Source organism: Xenopus laevis, chromosome 7L (assembly GCF_017654675.1).
Source record: "Xenopus laevis strain J_2021 chromosome 7L, Xenopus_laevis_v10.1, whole genome shotgun sequence".
Classification (NCBI taxonomy): domain Eukaryota; kingdom Metazoa; phylum Chordata; class Amphibia; order Anura; family Pipidae; genus Xenopus; species Xenopus laevis.
The window spans coordinates 10,776,994-10,795,784 of NC_054383.1; the positions used below are offsets into that span (position 1 = coordinate 10,776,994).

Sequence of the window (18,791 nt, forward strand, 5' to 3'; positions counted from 1 at the left end):
TTCCTCCTACCAGCACCTCCCTAAATGCAATTAGATATATTATAACCCCTACCCCATCAGCTGATGATCAGCGGCCAATCATTTCATAGGAATGATGTCAGACCACAAGTCCCAGCATTCCTCACCAGCCAAAGCCTGTAAGGCTACAACTAAAATGTATAAAGCAGCAGCAGCATTTATTTTTATGAGTATTTAGTCTGCTACATTGCTGAACTAAAACTACACTGAAACTGAGTATGGCTTAGATTTGCCACCTAGCCGGTATTTTACTAGCCTGGCCGGTAAAAATGATGGCTGATCCCAATGTTATTAATAGGGAAAAAATAGAAATATATAGGAAGGCTGGTATTTTTTTCCAGAGAAGGTGGCAACCATAGTATGACTGGCTTAAAGGGATTGCTCAGCTTTAAATTAACTTTTAGTATGATGTAGAGCAGGGGTCCCCAACCTTTTTTTTACCCATGAGCCACATTCAAATGTAAAAAGAGTTGGGGAGCAACACAGTCCCTGAACTGTCAAATAAGGGCTGTGATTGGCCATTTGTGGGCTGGCAGCCTAGAGGAGGCTCCTCTTGGCAATACACCTTGTTTTTATGCAACCAAGAATTGTTTCTAAGCCAGGAATTCAAAAATAAGCACTGGTGATGGGCAAATTTATTCACCAGGTGCCAATTTGCGGCGAATTCCCGCAATTCACTGCTGGCAAATAAATCCACAAAACCGCCGCGAAAATTCGTCGGAGTCAAAAAAAATGGATGCCGGCGAATTTTTCACCGTTTCACGAATTTCGCCCATCACTAATAAGCACGTTCTTTGAGGCCATTGGAGCAACATCCAAGGAGTTGGCAAGGAACATGTTACTCACAAACCACTGGTTGGGGATCACTGATATAGAGAGTGATATTCTGAGACAGTTTGCAATTTGTTTTAATTTTTATTATTTGTGGTTTTTGAGTTATTTAGCTTTTTATTCAGCACTTTGCAATTTCAGCAGTCTGGTTGCTAGGGTCCGATTTACCCTAGCAACCATGCATTGATTGGAATAAGAAACTGGAATATAAATAGGAGAGGCCAGAATAGATGAGTAATAAAAAGTAGCAATAAAAATACATTTGTAGGTTACAGCACATTTGTTTTTTTAGATAGGGTCAGAAGAAGAAGAAGTCAAAAGAACTATAATTAATAAATAATGAAACGTTAAAAGTTGCTTAGAATTAGCCATTCTATAACATACTAAAAGTTACCTCAATGGTGAACCATCCTTTGCTTTTAGATTCTGCTATCACAAGGTTTCTTATGATTTTTGGGCCGTGTGCCAGTTATAGGGCACACAGGGGCTTTCCTTGGGGCTGATAAAATATAAACTGAGCAGAGTCCACTTATTTATGATGCAGCCTGCAAAAGTGTCAAATTGTTGGCAGACTTTAAAGAGGTGGTTTACTTCTAAGCAACATTTCAGTTGGTCTTCATTGTTTATTTTTTTTTTTTAGTTTTTAGATTATTTGCATTCCTCTTATTTCCAGCTTTTAAATGACCCCACCTAAAAACAAATGCTCTGTTAGGCTACAAATGTATTGTTGTATTTTTATTACTCATCTTTCTATTCAGGCCTCTCCTATTCATATTCCAGTCTCTTATTCATATCAATGCGTGATTGCTATGGTAATTTGAACCCTAGCAACCAGATTGCTGAAATTGCAAACTAAAGAGCTGCTGAATAAAAAGCTAAATACTATCACTTTCTACATTCTACTAAAATTGAACTGAAAGGTGACCAACAAAGGAAACCCTGACAATGTTCAGGGAAGGGGGTATCTCTGTCTGGAGTAATTGGGGGATTCCCATGTCTGTTGTGCAAGGGATTCCCATGCTGGGAGTCTGTGCCAATCACTCACATTCATTTCCTCTTTTAAACATTAATCAGAATACGCCTATTAGACTTGTGTGTAATAGGTAGAGACAAGGTCATCCTCGCTACCATACACCTGCCCTGAGTGATTCATACTCCCTCCTTCACAAGGAATCAGCACACAACCAATTAGTAAAAAAATGTTCCTTACATGAACCTGGACTGGCAATCTATGGGTTCTGGCAAATGCCAAAGGGGCTGCTGTAAGTTGCCATATACACTCACTATTTAGTGGGCTGGTGGGGGGTGTTTGGGCCTCTGTGTAACTGAAATGCCCGCGGCTATTTTGACTCCCAGTCCAGACCTGCCTACAGCCCCAGATTTGGTTGGGCTTATTTCAACAATTGTGCCCGACTTTCTGGCATACCTCCCAACATTTTTGAAATAAAAAGACGGCCAAAAATGTTGCCATGCGTAGCACGTCGAATTTTTTTTTGACCATGCCCATTTTTTGGCCACACCCCCACAATTACTATTTTTATTTTACAAAATTTGGCAGGTTATGAAAGTTTGAACATATTTCTGTGTTTTTTTTCCAGTTATTACAGTTTTGCTTATGAAGGTGAATTGCCCTTTAAGCTGTGAGTCTCCCAAAGGCCCTCCTTATCTAAATTGTTACAATTGCTTATTTGCTTATCTCAAAATTGTTACAAAGTATCGTATCTGAACCTCCTGGCTGTTCTGGGCTCTCTGCCAAAAGCCAATTAAGTTAGAAATTGTATCTTTTTTTAGCTGTTCAGGGCAGAGAAAATCGGGACAATCCAGTACAAACCTGTGCCTGCAGGTTGAGCTGTCAAAAGTGGGACTGTCCCGCTGAAAACGGGACAGTTGGGAGGTATGTTTCTGGCAATGTATTTCTGCCAATCATCCACAGTCAGTAGGTGTGCGGCACATAGGAAGATGAAGATGCGAGAAAAGCTGCAGCAAACTATATATATATATATATATATATATATATATATATATATATATATATATATATATACTAAGATTTAGCCGGGCAGTTTGGTAGATTTTAACCATGTTATTTCACCATCTGGGTGTGTATGGCCAGCACGTCCGGACTGGGAGTCAAAATAGGCCCTGGCATTCCAAGTACACAGAGGCCCAAATTGTCCTCCACCAGCCAAATAAGTAGTGAGTGTCTATGGGACCTTACAGCAGCCCCTCTGGCATTTGCCAGAACCCACAGATTGCCAGTCCGGGCCTGATGGCCAGTTGGGAGTCCTCTCAGACTGATAATCATTCCCCTATTTGAAAGCTGGAAAGAGTCAGATAAGGCAGTAAATAATCCAAAAACTATAAAAAAAAATAATGAAGGCCAATTGAAAAGTTGCTTAGAATTAGCCATTCTATAATGCCAAAAGTTAACTTAAAGGTGAACCACTCCTAGAACTAAACCCTAAAAATTAATTTGGTTAAAAATTCCATATTTTATATAGTGAATAGTGATGGGCGAATTTATTCGCCAGACGTGAATTCGCGGCGAATTTGCGCGATTCGCGAAACGCCTGCAAAAATTCGCCGGCGTCCAAAAAAATAAACGGACGCCGGCGTCAAAAACGGATGCCCGCGTCAAAAATGGGCGCCGGCGTCGGAAAAACGGGCGCCAGCGTCAAAAACGGGCGCCGGCGTCAAAAACGAGACGCCGGCGCCGTTTCGCGAATTTTTCGCCGTTTCGCGAATTACGCGCGAAATTCGCGAATTTTTCAGCAAAGCGAAACTGCGCAAATTCGCCCATCACTAATAGTGAACTTATTGCACGAGGCTAAAGTTTCAGCTTGTCAATAGCAGCAATGATCCAGGACTTCAAACTTGTCACAGGGGGTCACCATCTTGGAAAGTGTCTGTGACACTCACATGCTCAGTGGGCTCTGATTGGCTGTTGAGAAGCTAAGCTTAGGGGTCTTCACTAATTATCCAGCAGAAAATGAGCTTCCCTGGCTGTAATATAAGCTGATGCTACAGGTTTGCTGATTATTAAATTCTGATGCTAATTGCACTGGTTTCTGTGCTGCCATGTAGTAATTATCTGTATTAATTACTAATCAGCCTTATATTGTGACATTTCTATTCTATGTGTACTGTATATTGTGAGTGGGTCCCTAAGCTCAGTAAGTGACAGCAGCACAGAGCATGTGCAGTGAATCAGCAGAAAAGAAGATGGGGAGCTACTGGGGCATCTTTGGAGACACAGATCTTTACTGCTAAAGGGCTGTGGTTGCCTTGGGCTGGTACAGAAGCACAAAACATAATGTACAACATTTCTAGCTACTTTAGTTAAGATTTAGTTCTCGTTTAAGACTTAGTCATCACCATGTAATGAATTGCCGCTCCGTATCATTATCAGAACCTTGGGAGCCGTTGATAATTTTGCAGCCAAGAAAATTTATGTTCAGTATCTCTAAGGGCTGCTGTATCAATTGGTCAGTGTTACTCCTCCATAAGTCGCAAGGTCACTCTTACACAATATGAGCTTTTCATCAGCACGAAAAGCAACGCAAGGCACTTTTGTGACCAGAGTTGGATTTAATGGGATAGGAGTGGACTTTTATTTGTTTTTGTTTTTTTGCCTTCCTCTTGCTCAAGGGTAAAAGGTACAGGTTTTCTATCAGTCAGCCAGGAGATACCATTTACTCATCACTCGTTAGTAATCTTCTGGTTGGTTGCTATGGGTTACTAGCCCTGAAAATTGTACCTTATATTACATTCCGTAATCCATGCCAGCTTTCCTGTCATAAACTGTAGACCCCACAGAGTACACAAGGTAATCCAAAATGGGGCAGGGTTTCAGGTGTGTCCAGTGTCGGACTGGGATGTCAAAGGCCCACCAGAAAACCTTAGGCTGAGGGCCCACTTTCCAAATTATACCTCCTCACCTCACTCAACCTCTTTATTCTCCTAGTCTCTTTTCTCTACATACTATACTCTATTCTTCCATTATTAAGCCTCTTTGTTCCCATAAAGAAATAGAGAATGACCATGAAATAGGCCAAATAGAAGTAAGAGGCCCACTGACACCTGGGCCCACCAGGAGTTTCCCTGGTCTCCCTGTGGGCCAGTCCGACACTGGTTGTGTCTTTTCATAACATGGATTTGGAGAATGGACTAAAAATTCCCAATTAAGCATGACTGACAGCAGTTACTGTATAGCTGGGAAGGCAGTAGGGGTAGGCACGTGCCTAGGCTAAAAAGGAGGCCCCCTGCCAAAACGATTGTAGCATGAATCACTCTGCCCTAAAAACCACCCTGGTGGCCAGCAGTTGAGCAGGGGTAGGGGCTAGAGTGGTGAGATTGGGTATTATGGTGAGCTACTGGGTAAGTGAGGGGTTGGCTAGTGGGTAGGCAGGCAATTGAGGATATGGTGGGCACCAGCATCTCTTGGCCATCTCTGAGTTATAATTGATGTCGGGTTGATGTTAAGTTGATGTTATAGTTGATGTTGCACTTCAAGTCTCAGCACCCATAACAGCCAAAGGATAAGATTTGTACTGCAACAACAGCTGGGAGGGTGCTGGGACCCATACCTCAACAATTACTGAAGGTCCATAGCCATAGGTCTCAATGTGTTTTTCCATGAACCCCAGTACAATTAATGATGGGCCTTTTACCTCCGTTGTTGTGCTAAACAGGAGCTTTTGTGCATAATCCAACTCTCCTTGACCCCAAAAAAAGAGCTCAACAAGTGCTCTGTGTGTTTTGATTGGAATAATGGCAACATGTAGAACATTGTGTTTATTTGCTTTCCTATGAGCGGAGTTGTTTACTCCTATGTTTGCCCCTTCCGACACGCTGCCCATTGGTAACATTTAGGCTTGTGATCAGGGAGACCACGGGGGCCACAGTGGGAAATTCACTTTAATGTCAGAGAGACACAAAGCCTAATTGGCAGAGTGAAATTTCAATAAGGCAAGGAAAGGTTATCATTTTCACAAGGGGGGCCACCTCCGCAATTCTGTGATGTCACCGCAGGCTGTTTTGTAACTGGCATGGGACAAGCACTAACTTCTCTTAAATTGGTTAAATAATACTGACTCCTCTAAACTCACAGCAACAATGGATTACTGACACCCATATACACTTGGGTGTAGGCCTGATACATTTGAGTGTGATCTGCCTTCTCTGTGTTCTCTAGACCAGGGGTCCCCAACCTTTTTCACCCATGAGCCACATTCAAATGTAAAAAGAGTTTGGGAGCAACACAAGCATAAAAAAGTTCCTTGGGGTGCCAAATAAGTGCTGCAATTGGTTATTTGGTAGCCCCTATGTGGACTGGCAGCCTATAGTAATCTTTATTTGGCACTATACTTAATAAATAAAACTTGCTTCCAAGCCTAGAATTCAAAAATAAGCTTGAGGACACTGAGAGCAACATCCAAGGGGTTGGAGAGCAACATGTTGCTCGCAAGCTACTAGTTGGGGATCACTGCTCTAGAGTATCCTCTTGGACACTGTGCCCCAACTTGTTACCAGACAATGCACTAGAATAGCACATATACTGTACCCATCATATATAATATGTTGCTACTTCTTAAATACTTGTTAAAGGGGGGTTGCTTCACTTTTAAGTTAACTTTTAGCATGGCATAGAATGGGCAAATGAGTTGGCCTTCACTTCTTCTGACTCTATCCAGTTTTCAAAAAAACAAATGCTCTGTAAGGTTACAAATTTTACTCATCTTTCTATTCAGGCCTCTCCTATTCATATAATGGTCTCTAATTCAAATCAATGCATGGTTACTAGGGTAATTTGGACCCTAACGATCAGATTGCGGAAATTGCAAACTGGAGGGCTGCTGAATAAAAAAAGCTAAATAACAAATAATAAAAAATGAAAACCAATTGCAAATTGTCTCAGAATATCACTCTCTACATCAACCTTTTGAACCTGTGAGCAACATTCAGAAGTAAAAGGAGTTGGGGAGCAACACTAGCAAGAAAAATGTTCTTGGGGTGCCAAATAAGGGCTGTGATTGGCCATTTGTTAGTCCCTATGTGGATTGTAAACCTACATTGAGGCTCTGTTTGGCAGTACACCTGGTTTTTATACAACCAAAACTTACTTCCAAGCCTGGAATTCAAAAATAAGCTCCTGCTTTGAGGCCACTGGGAGCAACATCCAATGGGTTGGAGAGCAATATGTTACTCACGAGCTACTGGTTGGGGATCACTGCTCTATATCATATTAAAGGTTAATTTAAAGGCAAACAACCCATTTAAACCCATATTTTGCCATTTCTAAACTGGGTTGGAGTTCCTACTGTACTGATGTCATTTAGGTAGGCCCCTTTTACCTAAGGAGTGAACAGACTGTCAGTGGCAGGACTCCTTGTTCCAATAGGACACAAGTATGGCAGATAAGGACACTAGGAGACTGTAGGATGTATATAAGCTCACAGGATCTGGCACAGAATTTGGCATTGAATATTACAGCCATAGTAACCAAGCTATAGATAGGCCATTATTACGGCTAGTAGCCATAGTTAGGGGGTGACTAACTGATATAAGTTCCCTGAACCCTAACTTTGAGAAGTATATTGTTGGCAGCATTGTGACTTAGCCTTCCCAGAGTGGAGCAGGCAGGCTCTATAAATATGGGGTCCCTGACTTGATTATTTTGCTCCTCATGCCTCTCAGCCACTAAGGACTACCCTGGACCATATCGTTCCAGTGGTAGCCACAAAGTCAGCCTTTAGCTTTCAGCAGTGGACTGCAGTTAGTTTTGGCACGACTGTCCCATATACAAAGCTCATGGGCCAACTGCTTGAAAACTTTGACGGCAAAAAGGTCAATATTGCTCTGTGTGACAGTTCCCATAGATAAACAAATGAAGGTCCAGTTGCCATTAAAACAACAGATACATTTGATATGCAGGTATGGGACCTGTTATCCAGAATACTCGGACCTGGGGGTTTCCGGATAACAGATCTTCCCATAATTTGTAATCTACTAAAAAATCATGTAACCATTAAAGAAACCCAATAGGCTGGTTTTAATTCCAAATAAGATTAATTATATATTAGTTTGGATCAGGTACAAAGTACAGGTATGGAACCTGTTATCCAGAATGCTCACAACCTGGGGTTTTCCGGATAACAGATCTTTCCGTAATTTGGATCTTCTTACCTTAAATCTATTGCTTCCAATAAGGATTAATTATATCTTAGTTGGGATCAAGTACAAGCTACTGTTTTATTATTACAGATAAAAAGGAAATTGTTTTTAAAAACTTTGGATTATTTGTCTAAAATGGAGTCTATAAGCCTATAACTAAGTGTCCTTGGTAGACACGAAATGCGTCAGGCCGTGGTTCTTAATTATGGATAATAAAATGGAAGTTTTTTAATCCTTTTACAATCTGACTCCGGCTTTACTATTTCATGGGTCCAGGCTTGTGCCAAGCTCTTTTCAAGTTTCTGGTATCTGCTCCCCTTGCTGAAGGTCTGGGGGGTGTGTACTCGGGCCCACCATGTACAGCGGTAAACTCATTCAGTGCATCTAAACTTAGCACATACTGGTTATATATTTGTATACCTTAAGTCTGTTGCCTATTCCAATAAGGATTCATTATATCTTAGTTTGTATCAAGTACAAGCTACTGTTTTATTATTACAGATTATTTGTCTAAATTGGAGTCTATAAGAGACAGTCACTCTATTATTCTGAGCTTTCTGGATAACAGGTTTCCAAATAATGGATCCCATACCTGTACAGTTTTATTATTACAGAGAAAAAGGGAATCATTTTTTTAAACTTTGGATTATTTGTATAAAATGGAGTCTATGGGAGACAGTCTTTCTGGAGTTTTCCAGATAACAGATCCCATACCTGTATATATACCACATATATATATATACATTGATTAGGGGGTTCATACCTCGGTGACGAACTGCAGTGGCTCGGCAGGCTCCTTTTGCTGCGCACGCATGATAGGACTGTTTCTGAAAAACAAAAAAGCACATTTTATAATACAATTTGTTCAAAAGATTCCTTCCCACAGAAAGCACTTATAGTAGCCATGTATATATATACTGTATATATATATTCTTGTGCTTAACTGATGGACTAGACAATAAAACTGCAATGGCAGCTTACTAGCATGAGCAATGATGCTAAAATTCATGTAATAATTAATTGGGGGGTGTAGCTTTAACATTTCACATTGTTCGTGACCAATGTAACAATGATCCTCTAATTATCTTGAATGAAGGACGGAGTCTAAATGCAATGAAGCTCATGGACACAGTGATATATTTACATAGGCATATATGGTAAACTATGGATGTTTATTCTTCATTCTTCTACAGTAGTCAACCTGCCATGAGTGAGATCCTGCAATATATGACATTTTAGATTTAATCTTTCCTTTTTCCAGGCTGTTACCTCTGCTGCATTATTTATGAATTAGTCATGCATTTGACTACCCCACCTAAATATAACAGTAATAGAATTACGTCTGAGAAAGCCTCATCTCTTTCAATGTTCTTGGTCTGAGCTCTAAGGGACTAAAGGGGCAGTAAGGTATGAACGAGAATAACATGTAATGTATGACCTTGCCTTGGTCACTAGTACCCTGGCCTTGAGAGCAGATTCACCTGCTTGGCTTTAAGAGCAGTTCTTTGTTTTTCTGTGCTGTGGAGTTCACCTGTTTACACCTCTGCTGGAGGGACACCGGCATTGTATCACTGTATGTAGCACAGTATGAACTGTTCATCTTGGAGTACTAATAGGTTTCCCTGTCTCCTGCTCTGTTCTGCCTTCCCTATGCTCCCTGTGTGTGCCATACTCTGCCTGCTCTATGCTCTCAGTGTCTGCCATACTCAACCTGTCCTATGTTCCCTGTGTGTGCCATACTCTGCCTGCCCTATGCTCCCTGTATGTGTCATACTCAGCCTGCCCTATGCTCCCTGTGTGTGCCATACACTGCCTGCTCTACACTACCTGTCGGACATGAGTCTGGTAGGGTTTGTTCTGGGAGTTTGTTAGCATTTGGAAATTGTTGCACACCTCTGACACTTCATTCAGCTTCTTTGCTCTCTACTGTCCGTGTCTTTAAAGTCACCTGGCCACCCCCCTGCTCATCACCCATAAAGGTAGTATGTGAATTTAGGAAGGAAAAAAAAAAGAAAATATCTTGAACCTACGCAAGAAAGATATCTAGATTCCACCTACGGAAGATATCTATAATCCAACCGAAGACTATATCTAGAAACCACCCAAGGAAGATATCTAGAAATCACCGAAAGGAAGATATTTAGAGATAGCAAGATAAGGCAGTTCACAGAAAGTTATATGACTACACCTCTTGATACAAGCCGAAAAAAGAATAGGTTACTGGGAGTACGTGATTCTAGGAAGGAAAAAAAAGGAAAATATTTTGAACCTACACATGAAAGATATTTAGAATCCACCTAAGGAAGATATCCAGAACCCACCCAATGGATATATAGCGACCACCCAAGGAAGATGTCTGGACAACTCATGAAAGATATCCAGAAACCACTATCTAGACCACCCATGGAATATATCTAGAATCCACCCAAGGAATACATGTAGAAACCACCCAAGGAAGATATCTAGAAACCACCCAAGGAAGATATCAAGAAATTACCCATAGAAGATATACAGAAATCACCCAATAAAGACATGTAGAAATCACCTATGTAAGATACTGTATCTAGAAACCACCCAAGGAAGGTATGTAGAAACCACCCAAGGAAGATATCTAGAAACCACCCAAGGAAGATATCTAGAAATCACCCAAAGAAGATATATAGAAATCACCCAATGAAGACATGTAGAAATCACCTATGTAAGATATCTAGAAACCACCCAAGGAAGGTATGTAGAAACCACCCAAGGAAGATATCTAGAAACCACCCAAGGAAGATATCAAGAAATCATCCATGGAAGATATATAGAAATCACCCAATAAAGACATGTAGAAATCACCTATGTAAGATACTGTATCTAGAAACCACCCAAGGAAGGTATGTAGAAACCACCCAAGGAAGATATCTAGAAATCACCCAAAGAAGATATATAGAAATCACCCAATGAAGACATGTAGAAATCACCTATGTAAGATATCTAGAAACCACCCAAGGAAGGTATGTAGAAACCACCCAAGGAAGATATCTAGAAATCACCCAAAGAAGATATATAAAGAAATCACCCAATGAAGACATATAGAAATAACCTATGTAAGATATCTAGAAACCACCTAAGGAAGATATCTAGAAATCACCCAAAGAAGATATATAAAAATCACCCAATGAAGACATGTAGAAATCAGCCATGTAAAATATCTAGTAACCACCCAAGAAAGGGATGTAGAAACAACCCAAGGAAGATATCTAGAATCCACCCAAGAAATAGCATGATGATAAGGCTGCACACAGAAAGTAACATGTGTACATGTCTTTATACAGTACAAGCAAAAAAAAGTAGAATTTCCAAAGCTAAGTTCACAAGGGCTGGAGTGGTAAGGGTCACAGCCCTTAGGGCCCATAAATGGAACTCTAGTACTTATTACACTGGCAGCTCCAAGCTGAAGAAAGATGTATTTAACTATTGTGAAACGAATATATGTGACCATATTTAAAGAACAGACATTACAAGAAAAGTAGTAAAAGCACAAACCTATCACAGTGGGCTCCACCAGCTGCCTCACCACCCACAAAGCAATCTAAGGACTGCGAGCCAATCCCTTGGTGTCTTGTTGGCACAGCCGTACTGGCATTTACTCCACAGCCCATTTTACTGGAGACAGAAACCTCTTTCAATGGCACGAGCAGGTACTGAACACATAGCTCTTCTGTAACCAGTGTGCTGAGCTCATAGTGAGTGTGCAGAATTGTCATAGTGTGCCAGTGATCCGTCATTGTGCATTGCATAAAACTGTCTCCAAGTTTCTGTTGTTCAAGGCTTTTAAAAATAAATAAAGGACAACAATTTATGTGCGATGAGATTACATAATGCCAAACATGACAAAATTCCGTGAGTAACTATTGCTCAACAGCAAATGGAATGTGCATGATGTTACCTTGGGAAACAAAAACACAAAGGAAACATACCAGTGGCAGCCCTACACAATAATAAAGAATTGAATGTTTAACGCTAGAGGTGTATAAATATAAACATGGGAATTGGGATAAATTGCTTTATTGGGGGCAATAAACAAGACAAACACACTGTGTGCATAATATATAGCAATCATATTGTGAGTTTCTGTGTGTGTTAGGGGTGGAAGCCCACATATTACCTAGGGGTTTTAAAGATTTGGCATATTAATCTGCCATTTATTTTCCTCAAAATAACATGCCTCCTATCTGACCACACTATTCCATAGTATTGGAGAACTACTGAGAAGCACATTGTGCCCAAGGAGAAAACAATCACCTAGGTTCAAAAATGTGTTGTGTTACCTCAAAATCACAAAAAATTACAAAAGTCCCTTCTAAGAGACTATTATCCCCACTACTACTATAGGCACCATCTCTCCCTACTATACCTGCTATCCCACAGTCACACTCCCTTCCCAGAGACTATTATCCACTGTTACTATAGGCACCATCTCTCCCTACTATACCTGCTATCCCACAGTCACACTCCCTTCCCAGAGACTATTATCCACTGTTACTATAGGCACCATCTCTCCCTACTATACCTGCTATCCCACAGTCACACTCCCTTCCCAGAGACTATTATCCACTGTTACTATAGACACCATCTCTCCCTACTATACCTGCTATCCCACAGTCACACTCCCTTCCCAGAGACTATTATCCCACTGTTACTATAGGCACAATCTCTCCCTACTATACCTGCTATCCCACAGTCACACCCCCTTCCCAGAGACTATTATCCCACTGTTACTATAGACACCATCTCTCCCTACTATACCTGCTATCCCAAAGTCACACTCCCTTCCCAGAGACTATTATCCACTGTTACTATAGACACCATCTCTCGCTACTATACCTACTCTCCCACAGCCACCCTCCCTATCCCACTGTTACTATAGATGTTGCTGTGCTGGCAGAATAGGGTAGAAGGGGCCACACTATTTCCAGGGCTAGTGATAGACACAGTTCCTTTGAAACACCTAAAAACATTTCTTCAATTTAAACAGAATTTCCATGTGAACATAATATCCATCATGCATTCAAAACAGACAACATTGTTCTATTTTTTTGGGTAGGAAAAAAGAAATAAGTAAGAAATATATCTGATTCTTACCCAACAACCGTGATATCGAGCCTTATGTGAAGTTATTTAACTGGGCTGACCTTGGAGATAAGAGTACACCAGCTGGGTTAGCCCAGTATAGCTTTGAATGGGTTTGATTGCCCGGCCTATCTGTAACGTGAGATCATCACATGCATGGATTTTCCATACTAGAGGACTCTTCATCAGATGGAAGAGAAGAGCAAAGAAGTGCGAACCTCTGACATTGAAATCCAGCAACCTCTCCATCAACAGGACAATATTTACCCACTTGCTCCCGGTCACAGCTTGTTTTGTGTCAACACTTAATATTGACATGGGCAATAAAATGTGTGTTTATGGTAATACAAGGTGGAAGTTGTGAGTTCCTTATTTAGAGTTTAAAGATTAACCTGTGTTTGCTTGAAATGATCAAGGTTCATATCTACTGATCACTATATAATGGAAGATCTGTGGGCACCTATAGGCGGTGGGCAAAATGATAGAAATATCCCAATGTGATTTAGGTCATAATGACTTCAAAGAGGTCCAAGTGTAGAGTAGGCAGCCAATGGCAACAGAGACATACTGATCACTCACAACAACATTTATTCAAATTGATTTAATTATACAATTCCTAAAACAAAAATGATAAAATAAATAACTAAATAATATTAAATCAGCATGTATGTGGATATCTTATTCCATCACAATAGTGCTCATTCACACACACTGGGCTCCACGTTTTTTATCCACAGTACAGTATCAACTGTAGCATCATTGTTTAGAGTTTCCCTATGTCAATAGGTGCACCTGCATGTGATTCATTAGAGCAGATTGGGAGGGTGCACTGGCAGTACCTTTAAAGGGGTGGTTCACTTTTATGTTAACATTGAGTATGATATAGAATGGCTATTGTTTCTAAACAATTTTTTTATGGTTTTTTTTTTTTATTTATTTGCCTTCTTCTTCTGACTCTTTCCAGCTTTCAAATGGGGGTTAAAAAAACAAATGTTCTGTAAGGTCACAAATATATTGGTATTGCTACTTTTTATTACTCATCTTGCTATTCAGGCCTCTCCTATTCATATTCCAGTCTTATTCAAATCAATGCATGGTTGCTAGGGGTAATTTTTACCCTAGCAACCAGATTGCTATAATTGCAAACTGCAGAGCTGCTGAATAAAAAACGAAATAACCCCCCCCAAAAAAAATGAAGACCAATTGCAAATAGCCTCAGAATATCACTCTCTACATTATACTAGAAGTTAATTTAAAGGTGAGCAGCTCCTATAATGAATATATCGGGTCCATTATAACACGGTCACAATAGCACAAGTCCATTATAGCAAAAAAAATCTTTGTAGGAGCCGGTGCACTGAGATCCAACTACCCTCCACCAACCATTTCCCCACAACAGCCCTCTCCCTGCCCTGCAGGTAAGAGAATGGCTGGGGAACAGGGGAGCCCTGAGTATGGGGTCTGCTTCCTCTATAGCTAATAAGAATATCCCCTCCTCCCCAGCCGGCAAGGAAGGGGACACAAGTCGGGATTGGAAGTCAGGGTAGGACATGGGTGGAGTTGGGGTAGGCATGGGCGAGGTGGAGGCTGGACATGGGCGGGAAGTAGGCAGGAGGATGGGGATCGGAGTGCGCTCTAGTTACGGCACTGGATCTGCTTTTATAGTTACGCCACTGCATCATTTGATTAAGCGTTTTCTGATTTTTCTCTCAAGACAAAGTTTACATGGTAACCCTTGTGTCGTCATAGAAAATAGTATAAATTGTGTTGATCTTTTAAAAACTGCTGCTGTAAAGTTACTCAATCAATAAAGTCCCCAAGTGTTATTGTTGCTATTCTAAGAAATATATTGCAAAGCATTGAAAAATCTTTTTATCAAAGAATCTTAGTGTAGCAGCTCTCCATTGTGCTTAAATGCTATACAAGTGCAAAAATGCAGCTGAATTCAATATTTCTAACACAAATTAGAGAGATTGTCAAAACCAGGTCATTTTTATCCAAACCAGACCACAGAATATGAAGTCTATCAGATTGCTTGCGACACACCATCTACATCCAAGGTTCTGATTCAGATGAAAAACCAGCGCCCTGTAGTAGTCAAATGGCAAATTGTGACTTTCGTGCCAAACAACTTCATGAGCATAATAACAAAGGCTAACAATTAGCCAAACAATGCTGAAGATCAACAGAAAGGCTTGTTGAAGGATAAACCAAATTGCCATTGTGTGCGAGGAGAGGGCTGTATGTGAGGTTGAAGTTGATTGCAGCCAAGCTCGGTGGTGTAAATATAAAGGTTTGGGGGGATGTTTCATGTATCCTGTAGGTGGTGACTTGGAAGTATCAGTGACACAATGATCAAAGAGAAGTGCCAACTCCTCTGGCTTAAAGTTGAGTAGAAGAGGATTAATGTTTCAGCAAAAACAATGCTCCTACACATGCTCTAAAACTGGCAGATTATTCTGAAATATAAGGAAGAACAAGAAATGATGAACTGTATGGGTTTCCCTCCAGCGTTCGACTGGCTGGCCGGGATTTTGGCTTATATCTTGGGGTATAGTGAGTAAGCTCTAATACATCTTCTAGGCAAAAGGAGCCCCCTATAAGATATATTGGATCTAACTGTCAATGAATATCTGACACCCAACTCCTACATGAAGAGAGAATGAAGAGTAACAGATACTGAGAGAGGAATAGTGAAGATGAACTTGATTATTTCAGAAATGATGCAGAATATTTGATTTTATTTGGAAAGTTTCTTATTTCAGTATGATGTAGCTTATATTAAATTTATCATTTTTGCGATAGTTCCCCTTTAAGGCCTTCAATGGTTGCATACACTCTAATAATTGTTATGTTTTGGGTAGCAGAGGATGAGTAGAGTATAACACTGCTTTATTAGCAGAGTCATGCAGGCATTACACAACAGTAACTTTCACTTTTAAGCTACCATCAAGTATGCACAGTATAATTATGAGCACAGTAACATCTACAGGCCATTTGCATGAACACCACATATTCCCCCTATAGTAGGAAAGCATTTGGACAACTATAATAAACAGCAACATTGAACAGTATGCATTTTAAGGCAATAATATACATTATTCACATCACATAGTCCTGGGTCCATGCAGGTAGTTTTCTGATTCTCTCAGTATGCCTTAGGTTCACTTTCCTCAGGCCTATTGCAGTTGACATCAGGAGTAGGAAAATGTACTTCATCAAATGGAGCTTCTCCAAAGTCATATCCAACAGGAGCAAGACGACTTGCATTCCATATGCGTCCATCAGACATTTCATATGTGTATGGTCCTCGCTGGCTTCTCACTTTAAGTGGTGTAGTAAATTTAGATTGTCCTTGTTTCAGTATTCCTGGTTTCTTAATTCTGACTAAAGATCCAGGCTGAAAGTGTCCTTCTCTGGCAGTATAAGCCTTGCATTTGGCTTGTTGACATTTTACAATGTCAGCAGTAGATGATTTTGTAGGCAAAGTATTTTGTGGAAGTTTGATATCTGCAACATGTAACTTAATGCGCATCTGTCTGCCATGTAATAATTCAGCTGGAGATAATTGGGTTGTTGCATGGCACGTTGCTCTTTAGTTATGTAGGAACTCTGTTGTAAATACTTTCCAAGATCCCAGTAAGATTTGCTGTCTGTAGTGCTTCTTTCAGACTTCTGTTGAATGGCTCGATTTCTCTATTTGCTTGTGGGTAATACACTTAAGGTTTCCAAACACACAGGTAACAACAAGCTCTCTCAAAGCTGCTACAAATTGTAATGTGGATTCGCCATTACGTTGTCCACGTTAATTTATATCTTTCAGCAATTCCACATTTACTCTTGGCACTAAAAGTTCTTTATAGCAGTACGAGCAGTTTCAAAAGTATCATCAGGTAATAGTAATGTATAGAATATACACTGTCCCTTTGCTCCCAGGCAGTGAATAAGTAAAGCACTCTTTCTAGCAGCAGAAATCTCCCCTTGGTCAGCAGCAATAATGTAATTTTCAAACATACGAATCCAAGCAGTAAAAGGTATGGTAGGCTCACCAGGGTTTGGAAGAAAAGGTGCAGGCTGCTGCAGAGATAGAAGAGCCATCCTTGTCGCCATTTGTTATGTTTTGGGTAGCCGAGGATGAGTAGAATATAACAGTGCTTTATTAGCAGAGTCATGCAGGCATTACACACCAGAAACTTTCACTTTCACGCTACCAGGAAGTATGCACAATATAAGTATAAGCACAGTGACATCTACAGGCCATTTGCATGAACAGCACAATAATAATTGGAAACCTGTCTGCCCCTAACCCAGTGACCCCCAACCAGTAGCTCAACAGCAACATGTTCCTCACCAACACCTTGGATGTTGCTCCCAGTTGCCTGAAAGCAGGTGCTTATTTTTGAATACCTGACTTGGAGGCAAGTTGTAGTTGCATTTAAACCAGGTGTACTGCCAAACAGAGCAATGTAGACTGCAAGTTCACATAAGGGCTTCAAAATAGCCAATCACAATCCTATTTGCTAACCCCAGGAACATGTTTCATGCTTGTGTTGCTCCCCAAATCAGTTTACATTTGAATTTGGAATTGCAGTTTAAGCAATCTGGTTGCTAGGCTTCAAATTACTCTAGCAACCATGCACTGCACTGATATTAATTATAAACTGGTATATGAATTGGAAATATAAGTAATAAAAAGTAGCAATAACAATACATGAGTAGCCTTAAGGTGGCCATACACAGAGAGATATGCTCGTTGGCCATGTCGCCAAATGAGTGGATCTCTCCCCAAAATGCCCACCTTGAGGTGAGTGATATTGGACTGATCCGATGATGGGTCCTAGGGGGCGGTCCAATCAACCCAACAGTAGGACAATATCAACGAACAGATGAGGTCCACGATCTGACGGGGTTTTTAGCCCTGTCGGAGGGCCCCATACACGGGCTGATAAGCCGACTCGGTCAGCGTATATGGCCACCTTTACAGAGCACTTGTCTTTTCAATGGGGTCAGTGACCCCCATTTCAAAGCTGGAAAGAGTCAGAAGGAGGTAGTACTGGTACTTTATTTATTATAATACACAAGTTCATGTGACAGAAATGACATCACTTCTCACCGTTTATAACTGATTACATCACTAGTCACCGTTTATAAGGATAAAATTTATAATATATATATATAATACACAAAAGCCATGAATATCCTGTAAATTATATCCTTATAAACTGTGAGTTCTGATGTCATCAGTTATAAACGGTGAGTTCTGATGTCATTTCTGTCACATGACTCATTGAAACTTGTGTATTATAATAAATAATGTACCCCCAGTTATAAAATATGTGGATATTAGAAGTAACCTCGGAGTTCCAAGACCTGTATAAAAACACTCGGCCTTCGGCCTCGTGTTTTTATATGGTCATGAAACTCCTCGGTGACTTATAGTATCCTTATATTTTACAAGAGGGGGTACTTTATTCACTATATATATATATAGTGAATAAAGTACCCCCTCTTGTAAAATATAAGGATATTATAAGTTACCAAGGAGTTTCATGACCATATAAAAACACAAGGCCGAGTGTTTTTATACAGGTCATGGAACTCCGAGGTAACTTCTAATATCCTCATATTTTGCAACTGGCGGTACTTTATTACAT

At 40.4% G+C, this 18,791-nt stretch overlaps 1 protein-coding gene across 4 annotated transcripts in view; it reads right to left on the reverse strand.

Annotated features, from left to right (window-relative positions):
- LOC108696075 (protein FAM13C) overlaps positions 1 to 18,791 on the reverse strand; it is a 176,589-nt gene that overhangs the window by 25,430 nt on the left and 132,368 nt on the right. For all 4 annotated transcript variants that reach the window (XM_041570199.1, XM_041570201.1, XM_018225077.2 and 1 more), the window contains one exon: positions 8,786 to 8,849. In XM_041570199.1, the coding sequence (XP_041426133.1) occupies positions 8,786 to 8,849 (64 nt within the window). The remainder of the gene's footprint in view (positions 1 to 8,785; positions 8,850 to 18,791) is intronic.